Genomic DNA, 17367 nt, shown 5'->3' with positions numbered 1-17367 from the left:
GGACTCCCATAACTGTGATTAACTGCAATGTGTAAAAAATAAAAATATGTAGCAAGCAGTACTTGTCTTTTTCCACAAGCAGAGTTGTCCTGTTTGTTATGAGTGCCTCTGAGCATCTTGCCACAAGTGTTCCGCTGCCTCTAAGAGGAACAGATGAGTGCGAGAGGATGAGCAAACGATCATGGCCCTGTGTTCCAATTCAGCTTTTATGCAGACCAGTGCTGTGTATATTATAACAAAAAGCACTGCTTCGCTGTTCTAATGCTAAGTAAAACCTACAAGCTCTCTGCCCCCTGCTCCCGAAAAGATCTTGTTATCTTTTCTGTTTTGCTCCTGTGGGCATTACGTATTTTAGTCCTCATGCCCTCTACTATGTAAATTTCGTTAATAATGGAAAAAATAAGAACTTTTTAAACCACCTCCTCAGAATCTGTTTTCTAAAACCAGATGTTTTAGCCAAGGTGTAAATACACGTAATACCATAACTTCTTTTTTGTAAGAAGAAGCAGTAACTAAATGGGAAACGTAGTCATTCGCAGTCTTTCTGTATCAGTAAAAATCAATATACCTCTCTCCAAAGAGATCCCCTCTTGCCTCTTATGCGTGTGAGTGGTATATCAAACACCCCAGCGCCAGTGCTGCTCTCATTTCTCGCTGCACTTACTCATTAAAAAGTCATAAACCGTTGAGTTCATGAAGCTTTATTTCACCCAAAATGCAGACAATAAATGGAAAAAAAAAGGGGAAAAAATGTCCAGATATATTCATTCAAGCAATCATTTTCAGGGAAAGCTATTTATGTGAAATGTGTTATTGCAAATATAATTTCAGCAAGTCATAAGTGAATTCTGTGCAAGAGAAAATATTCATGTTATTGTGCACACCAGGTGCAGCTCATCTTTGCTAAAACTGCAGAAAGCTTAAATCAAAGCAGTTCATCTCTCCATGGACGTGTACATATAACTGAGAGGGGGTCAATGCTGTGTGATTCTGATTTTGCGCTGCAATGGTTGGCATTCAATAGTCGTCGCTATCATCGTCATAATAGCGGTTCCTCTTGATCTGTTCTTCTGCTGTCAGAGTTTCGTCAGGGGCCCACAGAGAAGCGTCGTGGCCGCTCCCGTCCTTTCTTCTCTCATGATCTGCCCGGTCGGCTTTTTGTTCCCGCTCTCGTCCCAAATCCAAAAGATCGTCCAGCGCCGTCAGCGGAGGCCTCTCCCCGGCCGATTCCCCAAAGATGTCAAATTCCAAGTCGGAGAGCAGAGTGGAGCCACTGGTACTGAGACCGGCAAAAACGTCCTCCAGGAAGCTGGACGTGCTAATGGTGGGCTCAGCCACTGTCTTCTTGTAAGAAAAAGTTCCCTTGGCTTTCTCTTCTGGAAAATGTGTGAGAACGTCTGGATCTGATTCTGTGGCCTCAGCACATTTGGCAGCAGCTGGCACAAAGGCGTCATCCCTTTGTGCCAATTGTAGCACTTCAGCTGGCATCCAGTTTTCTTCATCACCGCAGTCAGCTTGGAAAGCAGTTCTACTTGCGTCTGTCAAAGGGTTGGACTGAAAGCCCTTTTCCTCATCCTCTGTCAACCCTTGCAATGAGACGTGATGGTCAAGTAGCAGACTACTGTTGTTATTGTTGATGTTTAAATTGAGGGTTTCCACCTCTGGTGAGCTCACCTGTAACTCCTCCTCAACTGTAGCTACATTTTTACCTGTTGTATAATCTCTGTTATTTCCTGCCACTTCCTCCATCATTTCTTTTTCTTCCTCCTCCATCACACTCTTTACAAATTCATCCAAAATTTCTTCTCTTTGCTCCTCGACTTCCGACTCCACAACTGAGTCTAGCGGAGGCAAATAGTCGCAGGAACTGTTGTTCACTTCCTGGCTGGCACGCTCACCCGCTGCTTCCTGACAGCCAAAGGCAGGACAAATGAAAGCCTCAACTGCAGGCTCCTCTTTTGTTCTCGTGTTGGAGGTTAAATAAGCGCTTCCTTGCTCTCTCTCCTCGAGTATATTTTGAGCTTCAGCAGGGGGGATGCCACCCATTTTCACTGCAGGCTTAAATGACTGAGTGACTTCTTTTTCTTGCACTGAACCCTCTGCCGGGGGCCATGACGGCTTCATCAACTTCAGCTCTTCCTCGATAGTGAAGGATCTCTTTGGGGAATCAGCCTGAGGAGGCCACACAACAGAAATCTTACTTGTAGATTTGTTTTTTCCATTCCCAGTTGAGCTTTTGTCACAATCCCGATAAATAAATTTGCTTTGTGCAGTGGAACATTTGGAATTTTTCCCTTTCTTTTCTGGCAAGGATGATTTGATGGCCGTCTTTTCAACTGAAACCTTTTGGTTGTTATTCCATTGTTCTTTCAGAGGTTTCTGTCCAAATCCTTCGTCATAATTTCCCTTGGCCTTAAAGAGTTGCTTGTAGTGTGGCGTGCAATACATTCGTCCATGGAGAGATGCGTAGTTGCCAAGACTGTGAAAGAAGAAGCACAAAAAGCAGGTAAACTCTTGGAGAAAAAAAAAAAAAATCCAAATATTTACAATTTGTTTCACTTCACCTTAGTTTGCCTCGACAGTGGTCACAACGAAAACAGGTTTTATGGAAGTTTTGCTTGTCTGCAATCAGAGCTTCCATGGGGTACACTCTCTTCCGACACACCGTGCACAGTTCGGAATCTGGAACTTGAATCTTCTGCACAAAAAGAAGAGGCCATTTGAACTTGCATGAACATACGTTCTCAACAGCATGCAGCTTAAAGAACATAGTGGCAATGACATGCAATGAAAAAAAATCAAAAATCTAAAAAAAAAAACATTAATAAAGTTAACACACCAACTCTGAATCAAAAATATTTGCTATTGTGGTCATTGTTTACAAAGGTGCTCAACCACATCACATTATATTGTGACGTGTGAACAATTTTAAACAGTTCCACATGTCTGCAAACTACAACCACAATACTAAATGTATTGAGCAGCTGGACTATACAATCTTGTTACCCGATGCAGCAATACCATGATGCAATTATTTCAAACATTCTTGCAGTATCATTGTTGTAATTGTGGCTAGCATAACAAGAAGGTCATCATCATGAATGGTGGAACTTCAGTTCACAAATCTGTTTGCTAACAATTTTTTTGTAGCCAATTGTTTTGGTTCACAAGCAATGCTTCAAAACAGTCACAGCATCCATGTATATTGTATAATGTTTTTTTTCTCAGCGTGACCACAATTCACCCTGTTTCAGATTTTAGACCCGAGAAAGGCTTAGAACAAAGTCAATTGGGCAAGAGATTGTGCTTTTGAAGCCGTGGAAAGTGTTATCATTCTGGTGGTATTTGCTAAGCACTCACGAGTACATGCCTTCACGTATTGTTTTATTTCACATTATCTTCTGGAGAAATGTAATTGCTCTGCTCTGAGATACAGGATGACAGTGTACCCTTTCCATGACAGCGAAAAAACTGTTTGCTGGTGCATGGAAAAGAGCAGCACGATACGCCAAAAGAATGTTGACACATCGTATTTGTAGACAGTTGATAAAATTGCAATGTGATAGTGGCAAGGGGTGAATTGGGTAAGCACTAGGTACCAAATCTCTCATCCGCAGCTGTTTTAAACTCAATGCTTGCTTGCTTCTTACTGGAGACAACGCCACACAATGTATGAGCGATATTATTTCGATATGTTAGTGCTATCGCTAGAATCACACCAGGTGGCATGAGCAAACAATGTGCACTATAAATATAAGGTGTGGAATTGCTCGCATCACTGCACCTGTAAACTACTCAAAACGACAACAATCACAAAGCAGGGTTAGGACAATAATCACACATAGTTGATTAATCAAATCTTTCTTTTCACAGGATGTACGTCTTAAAGTGTTACAAACCAAAACACACCATCAAGCCTGTTTAGTGTCGTCATGCGGCAATGCTCGCATTACCCATCACAACAGTCTCCTGCTGATGTGTGACAGTCTGTGAACTCCTCTGCTCCGTGACGCTGAAGCCCACATTCTGGAAGCCTCCTTGGCTCTCAGCCCAAGATTGCTGGAAGTTTCGCAGTAGCTCCTCAGCAGAAGCATCGGCGGGCACAGCAAGTGTTGCAACTCTGCCTCTTACGACATCAGCGTAGGATGGAGGGTTGCCTCGGGTCACTGAGCTCCCCGAGCTTTCAGAATGCACCTCGCTCCTCATCATGTTCCCAAAGTCATCAATGCTGCAGAAGTGTGAGGATGTTTCAGATTGATCCACTGGCTTGGAGTGGGAAAAGTCTGCTTCTCTTTTTTCAATTTGTTCTCGTAGATCTCGAGCCGCTTGAGAACTGTGCTCGCCACTTTCGAAAACGTTTTTTATCGCTTTGACGTTGAATGTTGCCACTTCTTCTGTTCGTAGGGCGCGTTGGTCGGCCTCTGCGTCCTCAGTGTCACTGCCCAGCCTCTCTGCAATCACTATTGGTTCTTTCCTGGAGTAGACCGCTGCTTTTGGAGACTCAAATTTATTGACCAGCTTCGACATGTCCACTTTTGGCAGGTCCTCTTTCAGGATATCTGCACTCAAAACCTGAGCACTCTCCTCCGTATCAGCTTCGAGACGTTCAGGGATATCGATCGGATCCTTCCGAAGGCACGACTTGCTTACTTCTGCTTTCCGGGCCTCCTCAAAGAAACACTTTTTGTCTTTGACTGTCATCATGGAGTCGCCCAGTTCTGCCACATTTATCGATACCGGCTGGCTGAGACACGGAGACGATCGCCCTACGCAATCCACAAACAACTCTGCCGAGGCCATGGTAGGTGGAGGGGTGGGGGTGCAAGAATCCTTTGAGGTAGTGTCTTTCAATTTCATCATCTTCTCAGAGCGGCTCATGGTGGGAGATGGTGTGGCCCGGAAGGTTGACGTGGTGGTGTACCGCTTTCGAGCTGGAGAAGGAGGCGTCCCGACAGACTTGTAAGGCGGCGGTGACGGAGTGCCTCTGAGCGGTGACTCTATCCTTCTGGATTCGATGCTAATGAAGGTAGGGGAGGGGGTGCGGATGCTGGCCAATGGGGAGTGGACTCTCTGATCTGCTGCCTCACTCAGCTCCTGTTGCACTTTGCTCTCCTGCAAGGACTTTTTCTCTTGTGGTCCTTTCTTTTCAGTTTTGGACGAACCGATGCTGATTTTAGAGAACTTTGTCGTCATGCCACTTATGACCTTCTGGTCTGGTTTTGGAGGCATTGGGGGTGGCGGGGGAGGGAACTCTTTTGCTTTCATTTCCACTGCTGTCAGTATTTCCTCTAGATTTGTGAGCTTAACTTGGATGATGTTCTTCAAAAAGGCTATCATTTCTTTCAACTTTTTCTTACCTGACTGTTTAGCAATTCCACTTAAATTCTTTCTTTGCTCTGATCCCACCAGCCAGTCAGGGAGATCACTTATAATCATGCCGACAACGGCGGGTTCAATCTTACTTGGTGTGCCCTCAAACTCTTTCATTTGAGTGAGCAGATTCTGCAAGATGTGACATTTCTCCACTTGTGGCATTTCTTCTGAACGGGCCTGGTCCACACGAGTCATTTTCACCGATGTGTCACTTTTTGACTTTGCCGCTGTTGTCTGTGTTTTTATTATTTCTGGAGCTTCTTGTTTGATTTGCTTTTGTTGCGTATGAGCAGCTTCTTGCCTCTGACTGCTATGCTGGACCACCCTCTCTGTCACAACTGTCTCCTGCTGTCTTTGGACTTGCTGTGTCCTCGTGCTCTGCTGAACTTGGGAGACAGATGTTGTCTTAGACTTCTCGGGCATCAAAACAGTGACTTCAAGTGGCTTTGTTTCTTTGGCTTTATTCCCTTGCACGGATTTCATGTAACTTTCTTCCTTCGTTGACCCCAAATTTCTGTTGTCTTTTGTTTGAAATTCTCTCGTTGAGGATGTCACATGGGTGCTTTCCTGGGTCGATTTTGTTTCCCTCCTCTGTGACGCATTGCTTGCCTGCTGCTGTAAGAGCGTTTCGCTTTTCATTGCATGGATTTGTCCTGAAGTGTCACATTTGTCATCTTTTTTCTCAGCAGGCATCTTAAAGGTTCTCACCTTGAAACTTGGCGTTACCTTGGGGATTTTTGTGGGTTGAGAAGGAGGCATTTTTCCTTCTTTTGTCACGATCTCATTGGCATTTTTCACATCTTCAGCTTGCACCGTTACTGCGGCCTGCCCTTGGACATGTGTATTTTCTTGAGATAGACCCTGGTGTGTGACATCAATAATAGCGGCTGTGGACTTCTTAATGACCTGCTGCTGCTCACTGACTGAAGAGGTGATATTAACGCACGAATGGACATTTGAGGTTTTGTGTTCAGGTTGAGTCTTGAGTACGGGTGCAGCTTGATTTGTCATGCTGACTTTTGAGGAAAGTAATTTTTCAGAGTTCTTAAATTGTTGGTTGTCTAAAGAGTGTTTGGAATACACTGGGGCTACTTTCTTATTTGCAACAGAGATCAAGGGCTTGCCCAGAGGAATCTGAGATGGGATTTTCTTGGTAGTTGTTTGTTGCACTGAAGTTTCTTCTTTGGGAACTTGTACTTTTGCTTTGGGTGCTTCTGTAGTTTCTACTTTTTCAGTCTCACTTAATGTGGAAAACTGCAAAGTGTCAACATTGGCGGGGGTTTGTATGTTCACTGGAGGAGAGATGGGAGTTGTGACTGTGCTTGTCCCCGTGTCCTCATTTTCCATTCTCTGCTGACGGAATTTTTCTTCTGCGAGCATGAGGGGGGTTTTAAATTTGCTAGCGTACGGCCTCGGCTTTGGCGCAGCAACTGGTTCAGGGGGCGGTGGCAACTTCATGGGTGGAGGATATACTTTTTTGGGTGGCTGTGGGCTTGGGTTTTGCATCAGTTTTGCAGATGGGAGGTTGGGTATTTTTTTGACTGTCTCAACATGCTTGTGTGCATCCTGCTGTCTTGCTTCTATGACACTTTCCTGAACTTTGACCTCTCCGAGGGGTGCTGTTGTAGGTTTCTCTTGTTGAAGGTGAAGCTGAGTGGGACGTTGCAATGGATTCTGAATGTTTCTTTGCCATTTTGGTTTAAGAGGCACTGGCCTTTGTGCCTCTGGTTCTTTGGGCACTTTAAACAAAGGTTTACAGACGGGCTTCCCTGGATTTGCAGCAGGAGGCAAAGGCATTGCATTAAGTTCTTCTTGTGAAGGTGGGGGAGGAAGGAAATCTTGACCAGAGTAGGAAGTTGGAGGAGGAGGTGGAAAAAATTCTGGGCCAGATTTTCCACTTTCAACAGGAGGTGGCGGCGGTGGTGGTGGAAGGTCACTTTCCTGGGTTGCGGTGGCGGCTCGGGACAAGCCGGATGCTGGGCTTTCCAGAACGGGAGATGGAGGTGGAGGGAGGGAAAGCTCAGACTCAGAACGAGGAGGTGGTGATGAGGGAGGTGGCGGGAAATGAATTTCCGGCTTACCCTTTTTAGGCATGCCTCGCGTCACCATGTCCAGATTATTAGAGGTACTCTTCATGTTTTTGAAGCTTTTCATTTGTGCCAAAGCCTGGTTCTCTGTTTGCTTTTGAATTGCATGCTCAGTTATGATGACATTTTGTTGATGAGAGACCGTTTGGTGCACGATGTTGGACTGTTGAACCGTCTTCGTTTTGGTCATTTGCTTGTTTGAAACGTTTGTCTGTAATGAGTTGTGTTCCTCTTTAATTGTACTCGCGTCAGCTGTTTTAGCATTTGCGTGCTCATAATTAGATGTTTGTTTAGTCTTTGTCATAATGGCCTTGGCGGATTGTGTTTTCTGTTGGGGCAGCATATTGGGCTTTTCTTCTTTTATGTTCTTTTGTTGAAAGGCCCCAGCAGTATTGTCTGCTTTGGATGCAGTCACAGAGGCCTCATTGGTAATTACCTGTGTTTTCAGGAGCTTGTTTTCATTGTGCTTTTGCGACTCACACCTTTGAGAGAGGTTTTTTACAGCAACGTCTGAACTGCCTGTTATGCTCTTTCGATTTTCTTCAAGTAAGCGCTCGTGTGTCACTTGATTTATACCGGTAGTTAGTGGATTTTTCTGGGGAGCCTTTGTTTTTGAGTGCCCGCGCTTTGGCTTTGAATACTGTTTTCTTTGCATCAGGCACTTTATCGCCCCTTGAACGTCCCCTTTCACCACTTCCTCTTTTTCGATCATTGTTGTTTCCTGTCCCTCATAGAGTGATTTTATGGATGTTTTCACATCTCCTTCGATGCTCCCCCGGCGCTGCATTCTTGGGCTGGTCGTTGGCTCAAGGAGAAGCTGGATCGTTGCTTTAATATCCCCCTGTTCACTCACTTGATGCTGATATGTCTTCTTTTCACTGGAAGCCTCATGTAAAGATTGCATGGCATTTTGGATGTCACCTTTGACAACCTCTTCTCGTTCGACTTCCTTGACCGCACATTTGGCTTCCTCCAGGGACTTCAGGGTCCCTTTGACATCACCTGGCACTAAATCTTCAACGGTGCTTTCCGATTTTGTGGTTGCAGACTTCTCAAGTGACTCAAGAGCCCCTTTAATGTCTCCTCGTAATATTTCTGGCTTTTCCATTTCTTTTAGCTGATGCTGAGCTTTCTCCAGAGATCTTAGAGTCGTGGGTATGTCTCCTTTCACCACCTCCTCTTTCTCTACCGCCGCTTTTTGATTGACGGCTTGACTCAGTGAATCCAAGGCTGCGCTAAGGTCTCCTTTCACAATGTCCTGTTTCTCCAGGTTTCTGTAAGTCGCAGCGGGCTCCGTCATGAAGACTTGAACAATGCTGCACACATCGCCCGGAACGATATCGTCTTTTGCCACCGTGCGGCCTATCTCCTGTTGGTTCTTCCTGAGCAGGATTTTGGTTTCTTCAATATCGCCGCCAATAATGCACTCCTTTTCTACTGCTTGCTCCGTTTCATCTGCTTCACATTGAAGCTGCTTCAAGTAGTCCAAGGCACCGGACTCGATGCACGTCGTGTAAAAGCTGACATTACCCCTTTCTATCTCGCCTACCCTTATCTTTTTTGCGTCCTCTGCCCCTGAGTTGGAAAGGAGCCGGTGAAGGGTTTTGCTGACATTCCCTTGAATGATATCTTCTTTCTCCATACTTGCCTTTTCCTCCTTATTCAACAAGGAATATATTGTCATCCTCACATCTCCCTTTTCATCCTCTTGAATTAGAATGCCGTGTTTGGAAGAACTCTCGTTCCTGAATAAATTGTTTATGGCCTCCTGGATGTCCCCATGGAGGATTTCCTCTTTCTCAACATTGCTGCCTTTCTCTTGGTTGAACAGTTGCTCTACTGTGGTGTTGATGTTGCCTCGCTCTTCCACGTCAATTGTTATCCCCCTTTCGGTGGTCTCCCTGCGATTCAATAGGTTGAACATTATGTTCCTCAGGTCCCCGCGGATAATCTCTTCTTTTTGTATCTCGGGGGTCTCCTGGTTCATCAGTTTGTACTTTGCCATTCGCACATCGCCAATTTCATCTGCCTCAATGAGGATGCCTTGAGAGTCAACCATTTTCTGAGAGTAAAGTTCTTCAAGTGTCTCTTTAACACTTTTTCCCACAATGTCTCTCTTTTCCACAGTCATCTCATTGAATTCATTGAAAGGCGTCGATTCAAAGAGCCACGTCGTTGTCTTTACATCACCCTGTGGAATTTCTTCCCTTTCAATCACAAGCTCAGTGTCATCGGTGTGCTTGATGCTGTCGAGTGGCTGCTTCTCAAAGAGCCACACAGACTGTTTGACATCCCCTTTCATCACTTCCTCCTTTGTCACTTTCTCCAAACCATCATATTCTGCTCCTTTTTCACCAATCTCATCAATCGCATGCGTTTCAAACATCCAGGTGGCCGATCTGACATCTCCCTTTTGGATTTCGCTCACGCTGACCGTTCGGATGTATTTTTGCGACATCTCATCCGTCTCAAATCGCTGCTTATTTGTCCTCACATCACCACCCTGGATGTCTGCAACTGTTTTGGACATTACTTTTATTTCCTCCGTAATTTCATCTAAAGGTTGTGTTTCAAACCTCCATCTTGCAGAGCTAACATCTCCTTTGTTGATACCCTCCTCAGTAACTGCTTTTATAACATACACCTCCTCCGAGTCTCTGATCGAATCTAGAGGCTTGGTCTCAAACAACCAGCGGGCACCCACCACGTCTCCTCTCATGACCTCTTCCTTGGTGACTGTAGTGACTTCATGGTAATGGCCTTCTTTGTCACGGATAGCATACAGAGGTTGGGTCTCGAACATCATGGTATAGTTTTTGACATCCCCCTTCTCTATATCATTTCTAAAGATACTTGTGAGCGTCGAAATATCAGACTCACTGGATCTGTCTTTAATTTGATCCAGGGAGAACGTCTCAAAAGTGAAACGACCTTTGTTGACGTCGCCCCCTTGAATGTCAGTGACAGTTCGAATTTCTCTTTCTTCTTTGGATTCGTCGTGGATTGTATCAATTGGGTGGTTCTCAAACATCCAGGTGCAATTGACTACATTGCCCTTCTGGATGTCCTCAGCCTGCTGCATCTTCAACAGCTGCATTGTCTCCTTCGAAGTGGAACTCATTATGTCCGACGAGCGATTCTCAAAAATGTACTTCATCCTGGAAACGTCACCTGACTGGATGTCGATTTCGGTGACCCTTCTGAAAGATTCACTGTCGTCACCAGTGAGGTTCTCAAGATTCTCGGTCTCAAAAAGAAAACGGGCCAGCCGCACGTCTTTTCCTTGGATATCGTCCTGTTTTACAGTGCAGGTTTTTAAAATGGTCTCAGACTCTGTATGGTCACGTATGTTGTCAAGACTTTGGGTTTCAAAGAGCCAAGTGCAAGTTTTGACATCACCTCTCTGCACTTCCTGAACATTTGCCTCGCTATTTTCAACTTTCTCATAGAGGGCATCAATTGGTTGTGTTTCAAAGAGCCACCTGCAAGTCTTCACATCTCCTCTTTCAATTTCAGTCTCTTCTTTCGTCTCCTTTTCTTCACTATCAACGTGCTTGATGGCATCGAGTTGCTGCGTTTCAAACAGCCACTTGGCTGTCTTAACATCCCCGGACTCAATCTCTTGTTTCGATATGCCTTTTATGAGCTGAAACTTTTGGAGACTTTCATCAAACTCATCAATAGGCCGAGTTTCAAACATCCATCGACAACTACGCACGTCTCCCTTGACAATCTCTTCTCGCCTCACGGTCCTCACCTCATGGTAATGGCCGGAGCTGTCTTGCATGGCATACAAAGGTGTCGATTCAAAAAGAACCCGGTTGGATTTGACAGATCCACTTGTGACACCTTCAACTTGAATTTTCTGTGCGCCTTCACATTTACTCAAATCCATACGTTCAAACTTTTCCTTACAGTTTGTCACATCACCTTTATCTAGCGCTTCAATGTTGACAGTTCTCATCATTTCTTTCTTCTCTTCTCTTATATTTGCCAGAGGTTGGCTTTCAAAAACCCACTTTTGATGCCTCACGTCGCCCTTTTCTTCTTCAGTTGCTGCCATCTTTTTAAGTTTCCCCACCTCAATTAGTTCCTTGAGATTTTCCATGGGGACTGTTTCAAAGAGATGCTTTGCTGATTGCACATCACCTCCAACTATCTCCTCGGAGGGTAAAGATCGAGCATTGGCGTTATCTTTCAACGTATCCATAGGCTGAGTCTCAAAAACTAGGCAGTGTTTCCTTACGTCAGCTCCAATGATTTCTTCCTTTTTCATCCTGGTGGCCTCCCACTCTTCTTCGTTGATCGTGTCCAGAGACTTTGTCTCAAAAAGCCATCTACCTTTGTTGACTCCCACTTTAACGTTGTCCTCCATGGAAATGCCACAGATAAGCTTTATACTAGCAAGGTCTTTGTTGATAGTATCGAGGGGTTGGGTTTCAAACATCCAACGTGACGTCTTCACGTCTCCTTTCTCGGTCTCCTCCCTGCGAATAGTCGTGATCTCCAGCATCTCTCCCGAATCCCCCCTGATGACGCACATGGGGAGAGTCTCAAACATGCGAGTGGTTGTCTTCACATCCCCTTTCACCTCCTCTCGCTCAGATTTCAGGCTCAAGAAATGGCTCTCCTCGATGGTTTCTGTTTTGCCCAGTGAATCTAGGTGCTGTGTCTCAAAGAGATACCGAGCGGTTTTTACATCCCCTCCGGTGATGTCTTTTGTGTTAACAGCATCCAGTTCATCTTCTTGGTAGATTTTATTCAGGTAGTCCAGCGGCTGCGTTTCAAAGAGCCAAGTCGCGGTACGGACATCTCCTCTTGCAAGATCGGTCAACTTTTGCGCCTGATCTGAAGAATCAAGTGTCTCCGACCCGAGGGCATCCATGGGCTGAGTCTCAAACATCCATGCTGTGTATCTGACGTCTTTCCCAGCAATGATTTCCTGCTGCGCAATATTCTTAACCTCATTCTCATCAGGGGTGTCATCTTTTATCGTGTCCAATGGCTTGTTTTCAAACATCCAGCGCCTGGATTGCACTTCACCTCTGAGGATTTCATCCCACTCCACAGATTCTCGATCAGGACTGGTACTCCCGCTTGAACCCTCGTTTTCAAACATAAAGCATGTTTGCTGAACATCCCCCACCGTTTCCTGAGTATTTTCTGACTCGGTAAGATGACTTTGGTAGTCTTCTTCCAGATTCTTGCGCACCTCTGGATGAATATGCTTGTAGAGGCGCTTTAGTTCAGCCATGCTTTTGTGTTTGAAGTACTGCTCCTTGTTAACATTGTTTTTATTCTGGGTTGCTTGCCTGTCGGGCTGGACACTGCTCTCAGGGGTTTCCTGTGTTATCTCCAGCAGATTCATAGGTGGAGGAGGAGGAAAATATTCTGTTGTTTCATGCATCGCTGAAGACACTGCAGATGAGGCCGTGGTCTTCACGGAGGAGGAGTTTTGGTGACTGGTGATGGTTGAATTTTTGGACACCTGGCTTACTGGCATCCACTGAAACTGGTTAAAATCCATATCGACCTAAGTGGTTCATAAGTGGGCATGGCAAGAGGAACAGTTTAAGGTCATGTCAGCAAATTCACAATATGTTCTCAAATGAATTAAATGTCACGTCTATGTTCAGTTTGCTGTTGGTCAGGTTGGAAGTTACGACATCTCTGATCATGTCATGTGGCCTCATTTTCTACTTATGTGTCATAAAGCTCATTCAATACCTTTATTTCACTGGGGGGTGTGGCTTCCTCGATGTTTCTTTCATATTGCTGCTTCAAAGACTGCGTGGAAACCTTTGGTAGGTCCTCTCCTCCGACAAGCTTAACTGAATTAGACACAAGAAAATGGCTGCCTCATTAAGTCCTTCATAGTGAGAGGAAAGAGAAATGAAGTAAATCCTTTCATTAAAAACACGAGTACTTTCGTTTTCTGGAACCATGCAGAGGCAATTTCTCCGTTTCCCCTTTCTGATATTTTACCATTCATACTTTGCTATTTTTTACTGTGCATTGAACATTGATCCAAATGGCTAATTCATGTACAGTGTTATTAATGTGCAGGGTGTGAAACATGATCATCATGGTACAGAAGACAAAGAGCAGACTAACCTGTTTCATTGTATTTTCCATGACTTGCGACCACATTGTTATGGTGTACGCTCTCATCATGCATTACCTGCAGAAGAAGAAGGCAAATCATTAGCATGCTCACAGTCACAAGTTTTTGATCTACACCACATGAATTGCTTAGTATGCTTGTAATATTCAAGACTTGGAGCAAAAAGTCCAGAATCATATGGGTGTGACGTGCAACTCAAATACCTCTTGCTGATTTTGAAAGATGATTGCGGAGGGGACGTGTTCTCTGACACTACTTCTCACAGTCACCTCAGAAGAACAGGACACCTCCTTCCAATCAAGAAAAATACATTGAATTCCTGTTGCACTCGCAACATTCGTTCAGTGGGCATTTTGTTTTCAATCAAATGACACCCACTATAAGTGAAGTGCAAAGAAAAATCAGATTTTGCAGTGATTGCTTAGTAAAAAAAAAACGTTTCTTTCTCTTTGTTGACATGGTTGAAGTGCACAGGTGAAAACAAACTGTCTACTGAAAGAGCAGTGTTTCATTTTCTCTTGTGGTGAATGGTGCTAATATTTTCACGTTGATGCTGTTCTTGTACGGTTGTCATTAAACTGTAGCCAATGTGCGGTTGATGAGTATATAAGTATACGCTTATAAACCTCGGTTTTATCACCACATAGTTGCTGAAAGCTGAAACAGCCGGAGAGTAATTTTCATAAAGAATAAAAAGCCCTTCATGGTCTGTGGATATATTTTTTTTTTTTTTGCTGCTCAGCAGAGTTTGAATTACATGTTCTATTTGAATTGTATAGAAAACGCATTAGCCAATTTTTCCAAATCAAAGGCGCGTAAGCAAGTGGTAGATTTGAGCTTGTCTCTTTTGCAGTTAACACGAAAGAAACAGCCTCTGCTCCTGAAACCACTTATGTCAGGATTATATCTTTTGAATGTTCAACAAGCTTTAAAACATGGCATAGATCCTGGATAAAGTGTCTGTGAAGGGAATCTGACTGTAAAGTGCTTTCTATTGAGGCGGGAGAGCATTGAGTCGATGAAACAAACGCAGACATTCCTCGCACACACCTCCATGTAAAATTTAGCACTCAGCAAGGTCTTTTACGCTCAGTGCATCCGCTCTGCTTTCCATCTCACTGAACAGATGGGGAGAGTGAATAGAGGGCCAGATCTGACCTTGCTTCGCTGGGATGAGATTTAACGTGTTCTGGCATTTGCTGCATGCACAGTAGTGCATAGATGATCCACATTGATGATGACCTCTTTGATTGACAAGTAAAAATGGCCACATTTATGTCTGCAGGGGAACTTTTTAACAGAAACACCCTCACCACGTGAATTCACTAATTTATTACACAAATGAATAACTGAAGGGAAATGATCTGCTCATTGGAAATCCAAATAGAGATCACTGCACTCGAGCAGCCACAAATGTCCCGTTGGCCAGTGTACAGTTTTGCTAATTCCACTTACCATATTTTCCGCACTATAAGGCGCACCAGATTATAAGGCGCACCTTCAATGAATGGCCCATTTTAAAACTTTGTCCATGTATAAGGCACACCGGATTATAAGGCGCACCTTCAATGAATGGCCCATTTTAAAACTTTGTCCATGTATAAGATATATACATTTGGCCCGCGGACACGCCTGCTGTAGTGGCTCAATATTGGTCCATATATAAGGCGCACTGTCTGCTTTTGAGAAAACTGAAAATACGGTACTTATACAATGGTGAGTTTGAATCAAGTTTAGGTCTAAAAATGGGGATTGACTCATTACAGTGGCACGCGAAATGTGAAAATGCAGACAGGACCAGAAAAACACACAGACAGAGGAGAGCTTGGGAACCAGCTTGCTAACCAGGATAAGGGCTAACATTGTTCGTGCCACTTGTCTTCCTGGATGGTTCACACACTTGACAACAACATGTACCTGCTGCTACACTCAAGCAGCTCCAAGGACTTGAAAAACTGCTGTAGACATTTCTGTCAGAAGCATTTATCATTGTTTAAATTGCCTCAAGTGCTAATGCTAGCAAATATGCACTGGAAAACAACCACCTGGGATTTTCGGTTACAGGTTAGTTTCATAAAAGTTACTGCCTCGGCCATTATTTTTAGCCGTATGTTACTATAGCAACAAAAAAAGAAAAATACAATGCTGTGTAGAACGGTTTGGGTGCAGGAGTGTGCGTTCAGTAAATGTTGCTTGTCCGTCAGTCGTCATTTGCCTGCGGCCGGGCCCTCCATCCATCATTGTCAGAGCGCCATTATTTCAAGCCGACCAAATATGTCATTGACAGTCCATCAGTCTGCCCATCATTATTGTCAGTCTGACATCTTTATTTTATCTACGCTTCTGTCACTGCTAAATTATAGTTTGAAAACTATATTTTAGTACCGACTTCATTTTCTTCTTCTTGCACGTCGGTTCATGGGAAAAGCCAATTGGAGTCAAGAATGTACACGCACTTGACACAGAGTGTACCACTGCATTCTTTTGGGTTCATCAACAATGGCAATGACAACAGTTCTCACCTGCACAGATCTCTGCTGAAAATGGACCTGAGTGCTGCTGGACTGGGAAGACGATGAGGCAAATTCTTGATTTTCAAACTGTTTCTTCACACTGGCCAGGCCACCAGGCAGGGAGCAGGCCTCAGACTCCTCCATCACCTGGGAAAACATAATACATTAATACAAAAGAATAGAGAAATCAAAAGAGAAAGTTCACAGTATTTACAAAGCCCAATTCTAATTAAGTTGAAATAGCGTGTAAAAAAAATGCAAAGCCTTTTCAACCTGAATTCAATGCAATACAGTAAAAACTCTTGAAATGTTCAACCTGATGAACTTTATTTGTAAATATTTAGTAATTTTTAATTTGATACCTGACGCAATAGATTCCCAAAAAGGCTGGGACGGCGGCATATTTTTCACTGTCTTGCATCACTATTGCTCTTAAAGAAAATACTCAAAATGTTGTTTGGGAACTGAGGACAGTAAAAAGTGTCTCCAACATTTTTTTTCCTTACACTGTTGTATTTAAGCAAGCTTCGAATAGCTCTACAAACCTATTTGTCCAGATACTCTGGGTGTCGTCATATCGCCCGGCCCGTAGGCGGGATTGACTTGCTCAATCATAATCCCTTTTTTTTTAATAGTGCATTAACATAAACCAAGGGGATTATTTGGGCAAACACAAGATTAGACACAAAAAAGGAGCGTCAGATATTTATCAAACTTTCATATTGCTCCATTTACCCATCTAGACCTCAATTGCTTTCCCATTCCAGCCTGGCATAAACCCTCAGTTGCTCAGCAGTCCTGAGTCTCTGTTGTCGTATCTAACGATTTATTTCTTCGGCACATTTTCAAAGGAAGACGAGGTCTGGATTGCTGGCAGGCCGGTGGTTGCATTCTTTTTTTGGCCTCAGTTTCATTTTCAAAACTTGTCAAACATATCTACACAATCCAATCATTACAAATCAATCATCATTAACATAATCAGTGTCTTCTCATAATTGAATATCATTAAATATTAATAATAACAGAAAGGTCATTTGGGGCAAATCTGTCATTTCAGAAGCATAAGCTATCAAACTGGGAGCACTTTGCATTAATCAGTACCCATGAAGTAGTTCTCAATTTCAAAAAGGTTGGCGACCCCTGATGTGTAGCCCTCTTCACTTTTATGTGTCCTGTGGCCTCTAGCGTCATCCTTGTGTGAATTGATGGTCAGCTGTATCGTGCTCTCGCTCTTTCCCTCCATGACATGTGCTCTCTTTCTCCCTCTCTC

At 43.9% G+C, this 17367-nt stretch overlaps 1 protein-coding gene across 2 annotated transcripts in view; it reads right to left on the bottom strand.

The window, feature by feature from the left end:
* Positions 1-2332: 2332 nt before the first annotated feature.
* xirp2a (xin actin binding repeat containing 2a) overlaps positions 2333-17367 on the bottom strand; it is a 39583-nt gene continuing 24548 nt past the window's right edge. For both annotated transcript variants that reach the window (XM_088368761.1, XM_088368762.1), the window contains 7 exons: positions 16107-16244; positions 13788-13874; positions 13575-13641; positions 13188-13291; positions 3954-12993; positions 2565-2698; positions 2333-2479 (listed from right to left, as the gene is read on the bottom strand). In XM_088368761.1, coding sequence (XP_088224887.1) covers positions 2604-2698; positions 3954-12993; positions 13188-13291; positions 13575-13641; positions 13788-13874; positions 16107-16244 — 9531 coding nt within the window. In that variant the 3' untranslated portion in view covers positions 2333-2479; positions 2565-2603. The remainder of the gene's footprint in view (positions 2480-2564; positions 2699-3953; positions 12994-13187; positions 13292-13574; positions 13642-13787; positions 13875-16106; positions 16245-17367) is intronic.

Source organism: Syngnathus floridae, chromosome 2 (genome assembly GCF_059516105.1).
Source record: "Syngnathus floridae isolate MCC-2025c chromosome 2, RoL_Sflo_1.0, whole genome shotgun sequence".
NCBI classification, from domain to species: Eukaryota; Metazoa; Chordata; class Actinopteri; order Syngnathiformes; family Syngnathidae; genus Syngnathus; species Syngnathus floridae.
Note: the sequence above shows the minus strand (reverse complement) of the source record. Positions and strands in the feature narration are given on the sequence as shown.